This window comes from Leishmania infantum, chromosome 16, assembly GCF_000002875.2.
Source record: "Leishmania infantum JPCM5 genome chromosome 16".
Classification (NCBI taxonomy): domain Eukaryota; phylum Euglenozoa; class Kinetoplastea; order Trypanosomatida; family Trypanosomatidae; genus Leishmania; species Leishmania infantum.
Genome location: NC_009400.2, coordinates 89,368 through 108,746, shown reverse-complemented (window position 1 = coordinate 108,746; position 19,379 = coordinate 89,368). Strand labels below are relative to the sequence as shown.

The window sequence follows — 19,379 nt, the reverse complement described above, 5'->3', positions numbered from 1 at the left end:
GGGGCCGGCCTGCCTGCATATAGGCTGGTGCGCATCGTCTACTGCTGTACATTGGGGTGCGCGCCTACCGGGCTTAGGTCATACTCGCACTCCTGCTCAACGCCGACATCTCTACCCTTGTTTCGTCATGAGGCGGAGGGCCACTCATCGATAGCGAAGCGCACGCTCGCACACCGGAACGGCGTCGCATCCTTTCTCCCGTCCACGAGCCGGCCTTTGACTGTGCGCGCTACAACTTGACTGACGCCTCTTCGTCCGCATACCTCGCTTGTACTTCACATACCGCGGTATGCATGATCTGCACACACGTAGACATCACACGCACACACACGCAAACACCGCCCCAGAAGTCGGATCGACGGAGTCGAATATGCGGACCGGCTCGATGGCCGCGGTGTGCCCCACTTTCCCCTTCTTTTCGCTCCTCTTACAAGCCGACACTTGCAACGAGACGGAAGCCGTCCCCCACCTGCTCATACGCGCGTGCGCAGCCGCTCAGCGGCTCGCACAACGTGAACCTTAGTGTTCTCTCTCATTTTCTTGATGTGCATTTTTTTATTTGTGCTTTCACGCGTTTTATCCCTCGCATCGTTGCGTAACACTGTAAGCCGCGACAGCGCGCGCTTTACAGACAGAGAGCCAGGGCCAGCATGAGAGAGAGAGAGGGTGCCTGACAGACTAGAGCTTAACTATTCCTTGCGAATTTTTGTTTTGTGTGTGTGTGTAGAACCCCATACTCGTGTTGTATAGTCCTGCTGGAGTAGTGGTTCCCTCTCATTCTCGCCCATCCTCGTGGCTTTAACCCGTCGTTTGTGTCGCATCGACCATCACTGTCGGCCCTCCACCCCCGCCCTCTCTGGCCGTCTTTTCGGCTCCGAAATTTGTGTATTGCCCAAGTCGCTGCTTCGCGTGCGCGTTCGGGTGGGTGCAGGCGCGCACTTGGCGTTCTTCTTTTCTTGTTTTGAAGAAGTCATTCTCTACAGAACCCTCACGGCTGCTGCCACAGTGTCAGCCTGTCGCCCCCCGCTCGATACAGCTGCCGCCTTCCAGAGCCGGGGCGCCGTAGCAAGCACCGCCCCCGCTTCGGGCTCCTTCTCACGTGCCTTTCTGCCGGCATGGCGACTAAGGAGAATGCTGGTCACAACATGCCAGCGCAGCCGCTGCGCTACGGCTCTCTGATCAGCCTCTATAAGCAGTCACTGGACGGCTATGTCGTGGCCACCTCATCCACGGAGGCGCCGGTTGGGCTGCAGCGTGACACCCCCGAGACGCCGCTGCGCCACGAGCACACAGTTTTGCTTTTGCAGCACGGCGACCCTGTCGAGGCAAGTGTCAACCGGCAGCCGGACAGCGATGTGGTGAAATATGGACAGACAATCCGCCTCCTCCACTACGCACACCAGAAGTACCTCGGCTATCATGCCGAGCGCTACGCGGCGGGCATGAAGGGCAACCTCCGCGTGCTGCTCGAGACGCGCCGGCGGGACGCCAATGTGCACGAGCGCTGGCGCATCATGCCGCGGTATCGCCTGCGCGTGGAGGGCGAGCCCGTCGCTGCGGGCGACGCCATCATTCTCCAGGCGGCCGAAACGGAGCGTTACCTGAACGTGGCCCCCAACGTGGACGAAGAGGCGGCTGATAGCTGGTTCCTTGAGGTGAGCGTCGGGGAGAGCATCCAGGGCTTCCTGATACACCTGTACGACGGCGACTGCGCTCCTTCGAGGCGCGGGCCACCGCTGCGCTGCGGCGACTGCGTGACGCTGCTGCACACGGAGGAGCACAAGTACGTCCTTGCGGATCCGGCAAAGCAGCAGTGCGTGCTGCAGACGCCGGACTCAAACCCGGCGGAGGGCAGCGAGCACACGGTCGCGTGGTACGCTGCGTCGAAGGAGGAGGTGAGCTACCTCTCGTTGTTTGTGATCGAGGGTGCGAATGCGAGCAAGGGCGGCGCGCTGCGGACGCGCGGTGCGGGCAACGTCTACCGGTTCAAATCCCTTGCGTTGGGGCTGTACCTGCAGTGCGGCGAGGTTGCCGCGGTAGAGTCGGCGGAAGGTGGCGGCGCTGGCTTGGGGCCAGGCGTGCGGCAGGCGTCGTACGCGCTGTCGCTGACGCCGCATGCGCGTTCTGCGGGGACGCTGTTTCAGTTGCACTGCGCATCGTCCAACGCTGAGGAGTTCCTGGGCAACGGCGGGCGCGTGTTTCTGAGTTGCGTGAACAGTGCGAACCAGAAGGTTTGGGTCGTTGCTGGCGGGCCCGTGGCGGCTGAGGGGGAGGACGTGCGTCACTCGGAGGTGACGATCGCGTCGCTTGCGCACGGTGCGAGGACGTACGGGGTCGTGACGCTGCTTGGGCGCGGGCTCAAGTCGATGCGCGACGGGCTGGAGATTCGGCGGCTGCAGCCGATCGCACTGGAGGAGCTGCACATGATCCGCAGACTGCTGCCGCCGCTGCAGCGGTACGTGCGTGAAATGGCGTGCGGCGTGGGTAGCCCGCACCACGTGCGGCAGGCGCGGGAGAAGGTGCAGCAGCTGCATCAGCTGTGCCACCGCCCTGCGGATCCCGACGCGGAGAACGTTTCCGAGGAGCTGATGAATGCGGGCAGCGCTTGCGGCGGCCACGGCGCCGTGCTGAACCCGGAGTGGCAGAGCAAGGTTTTCCAGCAGGGCGTTGGCGAGCTTGCGCTGCTTGTTGTGCGCGCGTCGCTGCAGTGCCCGCACGTGCATGCGGAGAAGCTTGGGTCGCTGGGCATGGTGTACCCGCAGGCCGGCTGCAGTAATGGTGCCGACAGTGTTGCGGCAGCGAGTAGTTTTGGCGCTGCGGCTGGCGGTGCTGACGTGGCAAGCGCTCCGTCTGCTGCGTCGGCATCGGGGGGCTCGTCGTTGTTTGTGCCGATGCGGTACAGCGAGCTGGGCGACCTTGTGGACGCGTGCTTCGAGCTTGTAGGGGTGCTTTTGTACAACCGGTCTCGGTACGCGGCGGCGCTGCAGAGTTACGCGGACTTCGTGATGGAGTGCACGCGCTACGTGCCGTCTGCGCTGCGGTGCCTTGCTGCGTTCTACAAGGACAACCCTGCGCTGGTGGAGCTGCCGATGGCGCGGCACCGGCTGGAATTCTTCTTGGAGATGCTGGCGAGCCGCCGCCACAACCCGGATGTCTTGCACATCCTGCGGCGATTCGCGTGCTGCGGTGGCGAGGGCATGGTGGAGGCGCAGCGCGTGATTCTCGACTGCTTCACGCAGAACCGCGAGATGGCGCAGCGGGTACTTTGCCCGATGAAGTGGATGCCGCTGCCTGAAGGGCTTGAGACAACACGTATCGCGCAGATGCCACGGGCGGAGGAGACATCAAGCGCACTGGCCGCTGCAGGGAAGGAACGGAAGGGACTGATGGCGGAGGGTGGGCCGACTTGTGTGGAGTTCGCGGATACGTTATGCCAGCTCAGCGCTGCGCTCTTCACCGACACGCGAGAGGCGTCCGTGGCTGGGACCGTGCCTGCGGGCGAGTGTGACGCGTCCATCGGAGCCGCGTCGAGGCAGGCGCCACTGTCGCCAGCGTCGACTCTCCCCCCTTGCAGCCCAGCGGCAGCGGCACTGGAGCTGAGCACCTCTGTGAGGGCAGTGCGAGAGGTGCCCATGGTGGGTATCCCAAACTCGCTCTTCGAGGAGCCCGAGTTCAGCGACTCGGCTTCGTTGGCCGCGACGACGCAATACCGCGCGAAAGACAACCCGCTCGGCCAGCTTCTGCAGAAGGCCGCCGATGCCCCGGACGTGAACGGGACCACGTACTTCCCGCTGGAGGGGCTGCTGGCTGTGATGCCGGACTGGCCGGAAGTGAGGGATACGCTGGTGCCGTACCTTGCGGCGCAGATCCACCTGCTTGCTGCGCTCGCGTACGGGGAGGGCCACGCGCGGAGCCGGCCGTTCATCTTTGAGTGGGTGCCGCGCGCCGTGCTTGCTGAGTCGCTGCAGAGCGAGGCGCTGCCGAGGCGCCTGCACGGCGCGCTGCTGGAGCTTTTTGCGAAGGTGATGGTGGACGTGGACGGTGCGCTGAACATCCGGGAGCAAATACAGAACATCCGGTGCGTTGTATCGTTGCCGGGCAGCGGCTGCGGTGCTGCTGGTGCTACTCGTGCCGCTGTGTCGTCGTCGTGCCAGATGGCAATGAGCAAGGTGCCGCAGGAGCTTGTGGCGGCGAAGCGTTTTGTGGTGCGGTACATGAAGGCAACGTTGATGAGCGACGACGACAGCGTTGCTGCGGAGTACCTTGCGGCGCTGAACCTTCTGGACGCGCTTGTGAACGCTGGCGCATTCCAGTTGAGCGAGTACGAGACGCTGATGCGACTGGTGGTGCGGTGCGTGGACCCGTCGTGCGATGAACAGCGAACATACCTGGAGATGCAGCCCGTCCACGACTGTAAATCCCGTGCGCTGCAGTTGATGAACCTGCTGATCGATGTGCTCCTCGTGCGGGAGGCGCTGTGGCTGGTGGACTGCTTCCGGGTGTGGAGGCGGCCGACGCGCTTCAGCCAGCTCGCGCACATCAACTTTGCCGCCGCGTTGCAGCAGCGGAGCACGGAGAAATGGAGAGTCGTGGATGGGGGCGGCGACGGAGCCGATGAGGAGCCGGGCCGTCGCGCGGACGTTGCGTGTGATTGCGACCTTGATGGCGTGTACAAGGAGGAGGAGCGCGAGCCGCGCGAGGAGCTGATACCCATCGCCGAGGCGTTCACTGCACTGATGGAACTGGCAAACTGCAGTCGCAGCTCGATGCTTCAGCGCCAGGTCATCTGCGTCTTCTTCCGCGCCACCAACTTCCTTGAAGAGCTATACGCCACGGCGAGCCGTGTACAGCTGCTTACGTCGGAGGACAGCATCGGCTTCTACGCGGCCGTCAACCGCACTTCGATCGCGGTAAAGCAGCTGGCGAAGGCGTCGTTCCGCCGCTCCAACACGATCGCGCTGGCCAACAGCACGCTCGATGCGCTGGACGATCTTCTCTCAAAGCCGACGTCCGGGACCGTCGCCGAGAAGCTCTCGATGATGCAGCAAGTCGGTTTGCCCCTGCAGCTGATTCGGATGCTGGAGCGCGTGTCGGTGCCTGTCAGTGAGGCGAGCCGCCAGCTCGTCTTTAAGGCAGTCGCTGTTCTGCAGACGATGGCGCAGAGTCCCGGCATCCGCGATGAGCTGCGAGAGGCCGTCGTGGGCGCGGCGCCGCTGGCGTATCAGAACACCAACTACATCTCGCTGCTGCGGACGCTTTTCGTGGCCGAGGATGATGATTGCACCGAAATGCCGACGCAGATCCTCGCTGATGTCGTCAGGTGCCTGTACAGGGAGCATGCCACGTTGACCGCCATCGAGTTTCTGAGTGATTGGGTGGCGGCGAAGCGCTCATCCGTGCACGTGATGGCGCAGCGGCAGCAGCAGGTGTGGCGTGCGATTGTGTCGGACCAGCAGGCGGAGCGGTGCATCCAGCTGCGGCACGGCTGGTGCAGCAACCAGGGCCGTGAGCTGCGGGAGCGGCTTCTGACGTCGGACGACTGCTACGCGGCGAAGGGGCGCACGCGCACACACCTGGATCTGTGCCGACTGCTGTATCTTGTATCGAACAAGAGCGAGTTTGTGAAAGCGGAGACGGTGCGGCAGGAGGTTTTCGGGCAGAACAGCCTGGACGCGCTGCTGCAGGTGACGACGGACGTGCTCGTGCCGGTGTACTTCCGCTACCCGTACGTGCAACTGCTGCAGGCGCTTGTGCTTGACGACGCGTGTGCTGTGCCGTCGCTGCTTGCGCACCGCGACTTCCCTGACTTTGTGCGACTGTGCATGATGGACGCTGCGCGGTACCTGCAGCTGCTTGGCGGGCGGTGCGCGCTCGACGAGGTGAGCGAGGAGCTGGAGCGGCGCGAGGGCGCCACGCTGTGGTGCGTGCCGAAGAACGAGGCCGAGGAGGAGATGGAGGAGGCGCTGTTTGGTGCTGGCATGTACGAAGACTTCTTCTTCGGCCCCCTGTGCGCGTGCACGGAGCGTGTGTGCGCGCGGTATCGCGGCGCCATCTCGCAACTCTCGAACCGCGTCCGCTCCCAGCTTAGCGTGGTGGTGAACGAGCTCGTGGATGCCATGTGCGATGTGCTGCAGTTCTTCTTCAACATGGAGGATGGCATCCTCAGAGGCGCGCCTCACAGCGCGACGGGGCTACCCAGCGCAACAACTGCCCCGTTTCCGGAGGCGCAGTGGTCGCTCGCTCACTTCACTGCATTGCGTCAGTGCCTGCGAGTGGCGAAGAACAACGGCTTCAGCGGCACTGCCCGGTGGCGTGGCGACCCTTTCAGCAGGCTGTACGCACGCCTGGCCGCGTATGTGGGAGCGGCGGCAAAGCCGCCCAATCGTGCAACAGCTGCCGTGAGCGGCGAGAGCTCCGCCGTAGTGACGCCGGGGGTCGTCTTGAAGGGTGGTGACAGCTGCGCGTGGAACAGCCCCATCGAGGCAGGTGGGGGCGCTCACGTGCTGGCGAGCAAGTGGATGGATTACCTTCGCTCCGTTCTTGCAGACGACGCACGGATGGCGGAGAAGAATCAGCTGATATCTGGTGCCGGCATCCTGCTGCGCTGCGGCGCGCGCGGTGCCACGTTCATGCGCACCCTCTTCACTGTGCTGCCGTCGCTGCAGCACCCCAACGTCGTGCACACCCTGACGCTGATCCGGCAGATGGTGGTGCTGATGCCGAACAACCCGTACGATGACAGCGTGCTGCTGCCGCTTGAGGAGCAGGAGTCTGACGTGCCGCACATCACCGTGACGACTCCCGTGCAGTCGCGGCAGACGTTTCTGGCGCGGTGGGCCGGCGACGAGTCGCTCGAGATGCCGCTGCCGCTGTTGGCGCTTGTGGGCGAGTTTGTCGGGTGCGACAAGGCGGACGCGCAGCGCGCTGCGCTGCTGGCGGGGTGCACGCTGCTGCAGCAGGGCCACCGCGGGATGCAGGAGTGCTACCGGGCTTTCTGCCGGCGCAGCGCGAACGACCGCCTGCTGTGCGTGCTGCGCCACCACTTCCTCGACTTCAAGGACAGGCTCCGGACGTACCACCACGCACTGTCGAGCGGGAGCAGCCCGTCCGAGGCGAGGCACTACTTGACGCAGATGTCGAACTGCCGCCTGGAGCTGAAGCTGCTGCAGCTGCTGTGCTCTGGCCAGTATGCACCGCTGCAGACGTACCTTGTCTCACAGCCAGAGAGCAACATCTCCGTGAACGTTGTGGAGGCGCTCGTGGAGCTGCTGTCGATGGCACCGAAGACGGCAAACGAGGTGACGTCGGACTTCATGGTGCAGCTGCTTTCGACGATCGCGGAGGCGCTACAGGGCCCGTGCGCCGCGAATCAGGACATGTTCGTGGCGTACAACGCGGCAGACTACTTGACCTTGCTGCTGTCGAAGTTCGACGCCTCTGCGCACGAGGATGCGGCGCTCACGGCGGTGGAGGTGGTGCTGCCGGCGGTTTCGTGGCATGAGGCCGTGCTTGGTGGAGGGCGCGAAGGGACGTCTCCGACTGCCACCTTGGAGGAGAGGCGGCGTCGCTGCTGCAGCTTACTGCAGACCATGGCCTTGTCGACGCTGCTGGCGATGATTGAGGGTCGTGACGACTCGCGGTTAGCCTCGAAGCTGGTGTCTACTGTGGACCTGTCCTTACTCACCACGGCTATGGATCGCAGTGCCGCTAGCTACGAAGCGAGACACGGCCCCGTAGAGCGGAAGCAGTACAATGGCCTCTCACGAGGCGACATTTCGGGGTCCGTTGCAGCCTTGCGCCGCTACTTTCGCGACTACCTGCACAATGATTACCCGACGAGCCGCGAGGAGCTACAAGACGAGCTGGCGCTGGCAGTGAGCATCTACGCGTTCTTTAGAGCGTGCCACGACATGCACTTCTTGACGGCAACACGGCTGCGATGCGGCAGCGGCGGCGGCGTCGGCGCGGAGGACTTCGCCGGGGCGTTGGATGAGTTAGTGGACAAGAAGGGCCAGAGCATTCGGCAGGTGCTGCGCAGAAGTAAGTACTACCGCCAGGTGTCGACGAAGCTGGCGAAGATCGAGATTGTGCGAGACGGTCGTCTGGAGCGCGTGTACTTCCGCGCGCTCAACTCGGCGGTGGACAACCTCTTTGAGTTCCGCCGCACGGCCCTGATCCAGACGGCGGTGCGCACCAGCGACAACGAGCGCATTCAGCACTTCTTCAACGAGACATCGGACGTGATTATGGAGATGAGCTGGTACAACAGCATGCGCCGCTTCTGTGCTGCGTACCTGCTGAACTTCTTCCTCCGTGAGATCAACGCATTGGGCTTGTTGATTGTCTTCAGCATCAACCTTGTCATGGTGATCGGCATTCGTGCGCCGACTTCTCCGTACAGCTCCGGGACGCCGGAGGGCATCGACCGCGCCTTGGTCGGCCTCGGCATTGTCGATATGTGCGTGCAAGGCGTTCTTCTGACCCAGGCCCTCTTGGGCCCGGCCGTGGTGAACTACAAGATCGGCTGGCGGACGTGGTATTCGCGACGACAAGAGGAGCTGACGAGGATGAGCGACGCCGACATCGCCGTGGATCGGGCTGATGCGCTGCTGCGTGGCAAGCAGCGCCTGATGCCGACGTGGTACGAGCGGGTTTGGTTGAGTGGGTACTACGCCTTTTGGCACGCTGGCTTTCTTCCGCACTTCTTTTTCTGCTTCGTGAGTGTCATGGGCTTCGCGCAACATCGAATTTGGTATGCGCTGCAGATGATGCAGATCACCATCAACAGCCCCGTTTTGGCCAACCTGTTCGAGGCACTGCGGGCCAACCTCAAGCTGCTCGTGCTGACGTATGCCCTTCTGCTGACGTTTGTGTTGGTTGGCGCCAACATCAGCTACTATAACTTCTCTCAGCTGTTCGATCCACTGGGCGCGCGCTTAAACGGCTTCAACTGCTACACCCTGTCGCAGTGCTTTCTCGTGCACGTCGACACGCTGCGCAGCGGTGGAGGCATTGGCGATGTCACTAACTGGCCTGTGTTCTACTCCAAGGACGGCTACGCGTACTGGGTGATGTTCTACCGTATTGCGTACTACCTCGTCGTCGGCCTGGTCGGCGCGAACCTGTTCCTCGGTGTCATCATCGACAGCCTCACGCAGCACCGCACCCATCAGCAGCTCATCCAGGCGGACCAGGAGAAGAAGTGCTTCATTTGCGGCATTGAGCGCAACGAGTTCGACATAGTGCGTCCCGGCGCGTACAGTACACATGTCGCGGAGGAGCACAACATGTGGCAGTACATCTTCTTTCTGCACTACCTCTCCAAAAAGGACGCAAACTCGCACACGGGGCAGGAGGCGTACGTGCAGCAGCTGATCGCGCAACAGGACCTGTCCTTCTATCCGATCGGACATTCTCTGACGCTGCGCTTCAAGGACCGCGGCGCAGTGGATGCGCAGATGACCGAAGGCGGCATTCCCATCGGCGGCGAGGAGGAGGCTGAAGACGGTGTTCCGCAGGTGGTCGCGATGGCTACGGAGGCTGGCGGTGGCGATGATGCCGATGGAAAGGGGGCGGGCGGTCATGGCAAGAACGGTGGCGGAGCCCTCGACGAAGCAACGGCTCACCTTATCTCCAGCCTGGTCGAGGCAGCGCTTAAAGAGGGCCTCGAGCCACTTCGGCGTAGCATAGAGAAAACAAACGAGCGCATCGAAGAGATGCGCGCGAACCTGCAGCACTGACTTCAAGAAGGCTTTTCCGTGTCGCGCAGCGCCGGCTGCTGTAGCGACGGCGTCTGCCACCACACCCGCCGCCTTCCTTCTATCGGCGAAGGCGATGCGGCAGAGTATGTCGCGAGCAGCGCCTCGGAAGCTGGCAGCTCCGCAGATTTCTTGTCCTCTTCATAAGCGACCCCGCGGGATGAAGAGGACATGCTAAGCTGCCCGGTGTGGAGGCGGCCGGAGCGCTTCCTTGCGCAAACCTGCGGCGCCAGACTCCCTTTCGCGCCCCTTCTACTCCCGCCTTGAGCCACGAGTGCACACTTGCGTCTGCGTCTGCGTCTGCGTTAGAAAGCGTGCACTCTCGATATGCGGTGCTCTTGTTTCGTGGCTCCTCCTCCTCCGCTGCTGCTGCTGCTTCGCCCTGTGTGGCGTGCGCGCTGACGGGCAGTGCTGTGCATCTCTCCGGTCGCTCCTGTTCCCAAAGACGCACTTTTCTCTGTGCGCCACAACACACAGACAAACCCACACAAACACACACGGAAAGTGGAAAGGCCGACACAGCGCAGCGGGCCGCATCTGCGCTTGTGGAGGCGTGAGTCGCGGCTTCGGCTAGCGGCTCTCCTCACCCCCACCGTCTCATTGCTCCGGGACTCCACCTCTTCCTCGGCTTGGCTCTCCCCTTTCCACGCGTGCGTGCATGGAGGGGGCCTGCTGCCGCGGCGCGCGCATTGATCCCGTGGGCGGTGGGCGGATATGATGGCGCCTGCGGTGATCAGGTGCGCTCTCTGCTTCGGAAAGGTGTTACTCCCTACCCCATGCTCGTCATCACCGCTTGCCCTTTGCGTTTCGTATTGGCTCGCTGCCTGCGCCCCTCACGGGGTCTGCCGGCACCGACACTCCTTCCCGTACTTTTCCGGCTACGCTCAGATGCACATGCGCAACTGCCGCTGCCTCTCCACCACCACAGATAAGGTAGTACACATGCCCCTGCCTCTCTGCTGGCCAGGATCAACAACGAACCGTATCCAACGTCGATGCTCGTGCGGTCGTCATGGTCGCGTGCATCGAAGCCGACGCGCCACACGTGGATGGCGCTGATGATGGATGAGTGTGCTACCATGGCACCGCTGGACATCGCCGTCTTTGTGCAGCGCACCTTCGAAGACAGCTGCCTGGTGTCAGCTAAGGGTTCAGCGGGGCGGACGGCTAGCATCGCCAACAGTGACACGCAGTCCGCAGTCGTGACGCATCTGAGCTCCTCGTATGCCTCTTCTTCGCCGCGGGCGGTGCCTGCACCACTGCCTGGGTTGATTGCCGGTGCGCCGGCGGCGAAGGCGCGCGCGTGGGCTGCAGTGGCACGCCTCCTGTGTGAGAGCGGCGACTGGGTTCGCGCAGCTGCTGTCGTCGATGGGCTTCCGTTGTCTGTGCAGCGGACTACCAGACACAAGGCGGTGAGAGATGAATGGCCGCTGCCCCCGTACGTGAGAGAGACGTGGGGGCGGGCACCTGATGCACTGGCGGCAAATCAAACGACGGCAAATCAGGCGACGGCAGCGACGCCGCTCTCTTCCACCCCCTCGAAAACCGCTGCAGGACCCGTCCAGAGTTTTGCCTCACAGCCGCGTGAGGCCCTCGCAGCTTGTCGCACCGCCGAACTTGTGTGCGTGGCCTACAGTTTGAGCCGGCCGCGCGCGATAGACGCCACGTCAACCCTCTTGGCCGATACGCCGGCGGCATCCCTGCCAGGGCTCAAGTCGGAGCAGCAGGCGATTGTTGCGGAGCTGCGCCGTCGTGGTGCCGTGTTGGAAGTGGTGCAGTGCGTTGTCAACTGGCAGCGACGGCACCTCGCACTCGCAGACACGGAGGAGGCGACCACCGCCACGTCGGCCGACACACGTGCGGACACGTTTGACGGGCTGAAGGCTGTGAAGGCGGTGCTCTTCCCCTTCGCGCCCCCCCGCGGCGGCGCACATCAGCTGAGCGGTGCGGCGCGTGCCGCCGATTCGGCGTTTGGGCGTCGCTCCGCTGAAAGGAGCGGTCGGCCGCCGCTGTACGCGCTCGCGCATCTGCAAGTGATCCGCCAAGTGGCTGCCAGCCACCCCATCATACTCGCCCGGTGCCTGCGCGACAGGACCGTCGTGGATCGACTGCTGTGCCACGCAGGCGAGGGGGTTGTTGCTGAGGTGGCCCTGCTGTTCATGAGGCACATCGCAGGCGTAGGCAGCGGCGGAACGGATCGAGGACCACCGGCGCAGACGCCTCTCGGCGAAGGTGAAGGAGTTGGAGCCGAGTCCGCGAAGGAGTCTGCCGCGTCTACACGTTTGCCAAGGTCACGCACATCCAACCCCAGTGTGTCTGCCGCTGCCGGCGCCGCATCGCTGCTCTCGCAGGCTGCGTCGAAGCCCGCGCCATGCGAAGACGTCGCAGCCGCGGAGACGTGCTGGCGGGCACTGGCGACGCTGCTCTTCCCTCTCCACCCGTACATCCATGCCCAATCCAAGACCGGCAAGGAAAAGTTTCTGTCGGCCTTGTTTGCCGCACTCGACGAGACGAAGCACATGATCGCTGCGGACCGCGTGCACTCCAGACCCACGTCGAGCGCCGCTGGCGGCGTGGTCTCTGTATCGCTACCGGCACAGGGCAGCACGAGGATACATCGCGGCTGCAGGACGCTTGTCGCGCTTTCCGACAAGGCGCGCTATGCCATCAAGGCCGCAGTGGAGTCGGTGTGCTCGCCGCTACTGAGCCACGAGCCACAAGTGCGCTTTATTCGCCTACACATGTTTGGCCAGCTGGCGAAGGCTCTCGGCGATCTGGGCGTGCCTGTGCCAAACGCGCTGGCTCAATGCCTGTTCTTGTGCATGGCAGACACGGTGACCCCACCATTATTTTCGGGCGCTTCGGACACCTCTAGCGATTCTGTGACCAAGTACCTCTCTTGCGCTCCATCGGTTCGCTGGCTGCACGCGCTAGCCATGCTGGAGGCTGCCCATGAAGCGTCAGCGTACCGCGTCTCCGCGGCTCACGAGCGCGCGATCCTCAGCGGACTGCAGAGCATCTCCATCACGCACACGTGGACCTCTGCCCTGCGCACCGTTACCGCCTTCGAGATGAGGTACCAGCTAATGCCTGACGAGCGCACTCTCCCAACGCTCCTCCTCAACCTCAAGCAGCAGTCGTGGCAGGACGCCTTCCGCGTGCTACGGTACGTTCCTGGTGGTGAGGCTGACCATGCCTCGCCGTCGGTCTTACGAGACTTGCAGCTGGTCGCACTCAAGCACGCTTCGTGGGTGGTTCCACTGCGCCTCATGACGCACCTGCAGCACCGCCAGGCGGACGGCTTCATGAACTACCTCTACTGCTTGTGTGCGGCAGCCCGCAGTGGGAGGACAGAACTGGCTTTGCACTTCTTTCGGTCGCTGAGGCACGGACGGGGCCGGCACTCGGCTTTGCTTTCGCTCTCGCCGTACAATGAGCTGACGGTGGCCGTCGCGGCGGTGGCGATGTTGGACTACGGCCAAGCAGAGGCGCTGGTACCCTTCAGCACGCGTGTGGCAGCCATGCGTGCGGCTGGCGACACATCAGCTGCAGCAGTCGAAGCGGCGGCGGAGTCAGGCGGTCCTCTGCTGACAGTTGATGGACAACATATGACTCAGGCGGCGCACGCGTGTGCGCTACTGGCGTTGCATCGCCATCGCGATTTGGCGTCTTTCCTACAGGAATGCGCGGCGGCGTCGCTGCCGGCGGTGCTGCGGCGGGTGGTAGTGCTTCACTGCCTTCTGGGACTGGGCCACCTGCACGCGCCTGTGCGCCTCGTCTTCGACATTATCGGTTACCAGGGCAGCATGCTGCCAGTGAATGGGGTACCACGTTCGCCGGGGGCGGACCAGAGCTCCGAGAAGGCGTTCCTCACCGCTGTGGCGGCCGATCAGCAGCGCGACGGCACTTTTGAGACGCGGCAGCGTGGCACGGCAGAGCGTCGCCAGCGCCTGTACATACCCGTCGCGCACCAGCAACGCCAGAAGAAGGCGCTGGCGACGGCATGGGGGCTGTTCATGCGAGACCAGGAGGCCGCTCTGCCGCCGCATGTCACTCGCCTCGTTGCAGAGTCCATGGTGGAGGAGGGGGTGGGGGCTGAGTATCTGACAGCGGCTCTGCTGTAGAGGGGGAGAGTGCTGGGGCCCCGGAGACTCACTGATGTGCCCGTGTGCGGCGCTCCCGCCAGCGTCCTTTTCGCGCCTTCCTCCTCCAAGCTACAAGGGCCGCCCCACGCGCCTCTTGGAGCAGATGATGGGGCGTGTGCGTGTGCGCACCTGGTCACAGGACCATACAACGAAGAGCTAGCAGCGTGCGCAGCGGTGCCGACGTCAGGGCTTCACGTCTTCGCTGCTGACATCCATGACAGCAGCGTGGCTCCTGCTACCGTGGCGTTAGACGGAGAGAGGGACATGCAGGAGGGCATGCGGAAGCACAGCCCGCTGCGCCTGCAGCGCGCGGCTACTGCCCACTCGCACTTGTATCTTGCACATGCAAATGCTGAGAGCCCTCTTCTCGCGCGCGCGCCCCCATCACTGTCTTCACACACACGCAGACACATACTTCCTCACTCTGTGCGTACGCCTCGTCAACGCCTTTGCCATCATGACGAACGCAAAGATTTTCATAGACACCTGCACCACCCCTCCCTCCCTCCCTCCCTCCCTCCCTCCCTCCCTCCCTCCCTCCCTCCCTCCCTTCATCCCTCCCTCCCTCCCTCCCTCCCTCCCTCCCTCCCTCCCTTCATCCCTCCCTCCCTCCCTCCCTCCCTTCATCCCCACAAAACACACGTGCGCAGTTCCAGCGATAGGCCTACACTCGCATACCTGTACACAACGATAATCTCCGCACCCGCTTCTCTTCGCGATGAAGCAGGGGAAGTCCACGATGGAGCGACTCCGCGACGCGTCGCACGTGTCGGACCTGCCAACTATTATCAAGCTCATAATGAAGCGAAACATTGACATCAAGAGGCCCGATCCACATGGCCGCACCTCACTGCACTACGCCTGCATGAACGACAACAAGGTGTTGGTATCTTACCTCCTCTCTCGTGGCGACATTGATGTGGACCTGAAAGACAAGGACGGCAAAACGGCGCTTCAGCTGACACCGGAGACGTCACGGAGTGACATGCGGCTTTTGTTTTCCAAGATGATGGCGAACCGACAAGCGCGCGAGCCCCAGTCGACGCTGAAGGGCGTGGAGGCGAATGAGCAGATGCTGGACGATGATCTGCGCGAGTCCGACAAGGTGAGCCCCGCCACCATGCGTAAAATCTTAGTGTGCCTGGTGCTGCCGCTGCTCTTCCTCATCTTCTACAACGGCATCGTCTTTGCAGTCCAGTTTATTGCGGCGACGCTCTGCTTCTACTATTTTGCAGTGGCGTACTTTGTGTCTGAGGTGGCTATTCGGCCGCCGTGGTACCATCACCACCCCGGCGCAAGCGCCCTGACCATGAAGGGATGCCCCGACTACTGGCAAGGGTGGATCTACGACCCCAAAACGGACTTCGGCCTCGATTACGAGGATGTCGAGTTCTCGTCGACCGACCACTACAAGCTCCGCGGATGGTACGTCCCGCCGCCGCCGGGGAAGGCGAGAGAGATGGGCATTGTCCTCGTGCACGGCGGTGGCCGCGACCGTCGCTCATGGGAGCGACATGTGCCATTCCTGCACAATGCCGGCTACGGCTGTTTGCTGTTCGACTTCCGCGAGCACGGCCTGAGCAGCGGCAGGATGCGCGGCTTTACGTTTGGCATAAAGGAACGCTTCGACGTCGTAGCGGCGTGCGATCTCATGCAGTCCAAGTACGGCTACAAGCGCATCTGTGCCATGGGCACCAGCGTCGGCGGCTCCTCGGTGGTCATGGCCGCCGCCATCGACAAGAACATCGACGTTGTCATCGCCGAGAACGCGATCACCACGTCGGCGACGCTACTGGATCAGCAGATGGTGATGGTGCTCAGCGGCTACTTTGCCCAGAAACGCTATAGCGTGGAGCTCTTCCGGCTGTTCCGCCGGTGCGCCACCTTCTGGCTGAACTGGCGCATCGGCAACAAGCCGTCGAAGCATTGCCAGGCCCTGCACTGCATCACCAAGATATCGCCGAGGCCGATACTGCTCATGCACGGCATGAGCGACACTGTGGTGCCGATGCGCCACTCGGAGATTTTGTTCGAGACGGCCCTGGAGCCGAAACAGCTGTACTTGTGTGAGGGCGCCTTTCACTGCGGCCTCTACAACACAAAGCCGGACGAGTACGAGGCTACGGTGCTCGGTTTTCTGGATAAGTACGGCGCCACCTCACCACCGTCCTCACCGTCGCCCCAGGAGAGCAAGAAGGATCAGTAGGAGTGTGCTTCCCATAGCCCATCTCGGCTCCCCTCTCTGTGTATGTGTGCACCAGCCTGTGCGCATGTCGCGCCGCCACCCAACACCACGATTCGTGCCACTATACAACGCGCGCACGCGCCGTCCGTTATTTTGTTAGCCGTTTCTTTTCGTTAACCCGGTCATTTTTTGCCCTTTCCCGTCTGTAGCCTTCTCTGCCACTGCGCGCCACGTTTCTCCTATTTTTCGTTTTCCGGTGTGCGGTTTGGTGCGCGTGCGAAGGGGGTGTCACCGGATGCGCTGTGCTCAGTGCTGTGGATGTGGTCGGCGCTTGTAGGCGAGTGCGCGTGTCTGCCGTTTTGTCTGCTGCCTCGAGCATCGCTCACCCGCCCACGCACCAGCGCATCGTTTTCTTGTCGCGCTCGTTGCCTTCTCCCCCTTGTTTGTACCGGGTTGCATTGGCTTCAAGAAGACACACACGCGAATGCACGCATCGGGCGGAAGCGCCCGACTGAAAACTCAAGAAAGGAGACGAAGGGTCCGTGGGAGGGACAGTTGAGTGGCTTGAGTGAGAGGTCTCTTGCCCGCATTCTTCCGTCCTGTTTCCCCGCGCTTCTCTACGTGAAACTTTCTTCTCCGTCTCCTTCGTTGTGCTTGCATGCACGCCCGCGGACCTCATCTATCGACTGTGTGCGGCAGCGTTGACATTGGCTGCTGCAGCTGCCTGATGCCTTTTTCGTGCACCCCCTTGACTCTTCGTTTCTGTGTTGCGACTGCTGCCTGCTTCACGGTGGCGTCTCCGGGTCGTCTCTGCGAGGGTACGTCCTGTCTCTGGAAGTGCGTTCGCTCGGTTAGGATGCACACGGTAAGGGGCGTATGCCGGCCGGCGGATGCAATACACCGCGGGGGAGAGTGTGTGTGTGCCATGACAATGCCGTGGCCGGTGACTTAGTGTGCATACACGTCTGTCCCCTCCCGCCACACCGCCACACCTTCCCATTCATACACATGCATGCTCTATTCATAAGTGTCTGTGTGTGCCTTGCGCCGTGCTTCGTCAGCTCCTTTTCCCTCGCTTGTGGGGCCTCGTCTGCCCACCCCGCGCTCTCCAGCCTCCACGACGCTTTCTTTCTCACATACATCTTCACGCCTCCCTCCTCCCGCCAGTTGACTGTGGTTGTCGTTATAGGGGAGGGAGGAGGGAGAGGCTCATTGAGCTTCTCGTGCTTCTGCGTGCAGTCGGCCAGCTAGCCACGATCGAAGAGGCCCGCTACCACACTAGGATGCAGGTGCCCAAGCGGCGCCCATTCGTATTGAGAAGCGGGAGACCTGAGGGAGGAGAGAGAGAGAGAGCAGCCACGAAAAAAAAAAGCGCGCTGATTTCGTTACATCTTCGCTGTGCAGGTCTGTGCGCTCGTGTGCTGCGCGTCGCTTTAGAAGCACACAGCGACATGCCTGTGTCCGGGTGTGTGCGTGCCTCTCTCTGTGTTTCCAGACGGACCACTAGCCCTTCTTGCGGGGTGCCGCCGCAAGACTGCGGCCTCGCCGTCTTGTAGATGATTTTCTCACCCTTTCCCTCATGCCGCGTGCTTGAGCCACAGCTCAGCGCCGGCACATCCGGCATGCCTGGCTTCCCCCGCTCTGTGTTTTGCGTTAGTCTCGACGTATCCTAATCTTGCTCTCTGCTCTTTGCCATGTGCTTGCGTTGGCATGTAGTGCACGACGTGCTCTGCAGTGTGCCTCCTCCACCTCTGTGACAGTAACCATCCCCTTGTTTGCTAGCAAGTCGCTCAGACACTGCCGCGGACCACGATTGCGGCAACACGGAGCGCCTCTCTCTACTCTTTCCACAGCCGACCCCCCTCCGACACGCACACGCACACGCAAGGTGAGCTACTCTCATTTTTCTAGTGCGGACCCGCGTGCTTGCATATGCGCTCCTGTGATTCCCCACATCGCATTCTCCGTCCCGTGAATCCGTCGGAGGGCTGCAGACACCCTAACAAAACCCTCAGCTTCCTCCCTGTTGCTCGTCCGTCCCCAGACCGTTAAGCGTCGTGGACGTCTGTAATCGTTTCTCTTCGGTTGCTATTCAGTCTCTCACTGTCACTGCCTCGCCCTCCTTCGCGCCGGAAAGATGGACATCAACGGCACCATTGTGGACTGCAAGCGCAACGGCACTGACGAGGTCATTTTCCGCTTCCTCATCCTTGACGCACCGAGCCCGAGCAGCCTGCCCACCTACGTGAAGCTCCTGCAGCGGCAAAATGTGCACCACCTCGTCCGTGCCTGCGGCCCCACCTACAATGCCGAGCTGGTGGAAAAGAACGGCATCCAGGTGCATGGGTGGACCTTCGACGACGGAGCGCCGCCAACGCGGGCGGTGATTGACAGTTGGCTCGACTTGCTATCTCTGGAGGTCGGCAAGACGCCGCCGGAGACTATCGCGGTCCATTGCGTGGCGGGTCTAGGACGGGCACCGATCTTGGTTGCGTTGGCACTGGTGGAGTACGGCAACATGGCTCCGCTGGACGCCGTGGGCTATGTTCGAGAGCGGCGGAAGGGTGCCATCAACCAGGTACAGCTGAATTGGCTCATGCGATACAGGCCGCGCCATCACCAGGCGAGTGATCGTTCTCTTGCCTGTGCCAACTGCGCTATCATGTGAAACGCGCCAGAGAGACGAGGTGGCGTGTGCCCCTGCGTTTGCGGGTGCTCGGCAGCACCGTTTACAACTGCTTCTGTGGAGGGATGGCGGGAGACACGAAGGAAGTGATGGAATGGGTGCCCCAGTAAAGTCCGGAAGGAGGCTGCGCGAGCGGCGATCGCGAAGGGAAGAGAGATAGTGGCGGATTGGCAGCATCGCGTTGGTTGTTCCCCCCCCCCACCACCACCACAACCCCTTCGCACACACTGCCCTGCCGCTTCTCCTTCCACTTCTCACTCTGTCTCTCACGTCTTTGGTCTCCTCTGCAGGCCGACTAACACTTTTCTTTGTTGTTTGTTGTTTGCGCGCGCGCGACTTCGTTCATGTCTGTGCCGGCGCTCACGTCGGTTTCAGTGGTGGCTCACGACACCATTGCTTTCAGTGTATGCGCTTCCCCGTGCATGTGCTTGTGAATGCGCGCTGCCCCAGGACGGCGTCCCTGATGATGACGAGGGGGGGGAGTGTCTAAGGGCGCGATATCACAGTGCTCAGCACACCCGCTCTGTGTGCGGAGAGGCCAGCCCCTCCTCCCTCCTATATCCCTGCCAGTGCCGAACCGCTTCTCTTGGTGACAGGGTGAAGTG

General features: G+C 62.5%; 4 protein-coding genes across 4 annotated transcripts; all 4 read left to right on the top strand.

Moving 5' to 3' along the window:
- Positions 1–1,115: 1,115 nt before the first annotated feature.
- LINJ_16_0290 (conserved hypothetical protein) lies at positions 1,116–9,740 on the top strand (the record flags this gene model as incomplete). The annotated part of the gene is made up of 1 exon (XM_001464481.1): positions 1,116–9,740. One exon carries the CDS (start codon positions 1,116–1,118, stop codon positions 9,738–9,740), a length of 8,625 nt encoding a protein of 2,874 aa, XP_001464518.1.
- A 1,013-nt stretch (positions 9,741–10,753) lies between these two features.
- Positions 10,754–13,882, top strand: LINJ_16_0280 (conserved hypothetical protein; the record flags this gene model as incomplete). Its single annotated transcript, XM_001464480.1, has 1 exon — positions 10,754–13,882. The coding sequence occupies one exon, from the start codon at positions 10,754–10,756 to the stop codon at positions 13,880–13,882; it is 3,129 nt and encodes a 1,042-aa protein (XP_001464517.1).
- A 739-nt stretch (positions 13,883–14,621) lies between these two features.
- On the top strand, positions 14,622–16,109 carry LINJ_16_0270 (conserved hypothetical protein; the record flags this gene model as incomplete). The annotated part of the gene is made up of 1 exon (XM_001464479.1): positions 14,622–16,109. One exon carries the CDS (start codon positions 14,622–14,624, stop codon positions 16,107–16,109), a length of 1,488 nt encoding a protein of 495 aa, XP_001464516.1.
- A 2,116-nt stretch (positions 16,110–18,225) lies between these two features.
- On the top strand, positions 18,226–18,756 carry LINJ_16_0260 (protein tyrosine phosphatase-likie protein; the record flags this gene model as incomplete). Its single annotated transcript, XM_001464478.1, has 1 exon — positions 18,226–18,756. One exon carries the CDS (start codon positions 18,226–18,228, stop codon positions 18,754–18,756), a length of 531 nt encoding a protein of 176 aa, XP_001464515.1.
- Between the last annotated feature and the right edge of the window lie 623 nt (positions 18,757–19,379).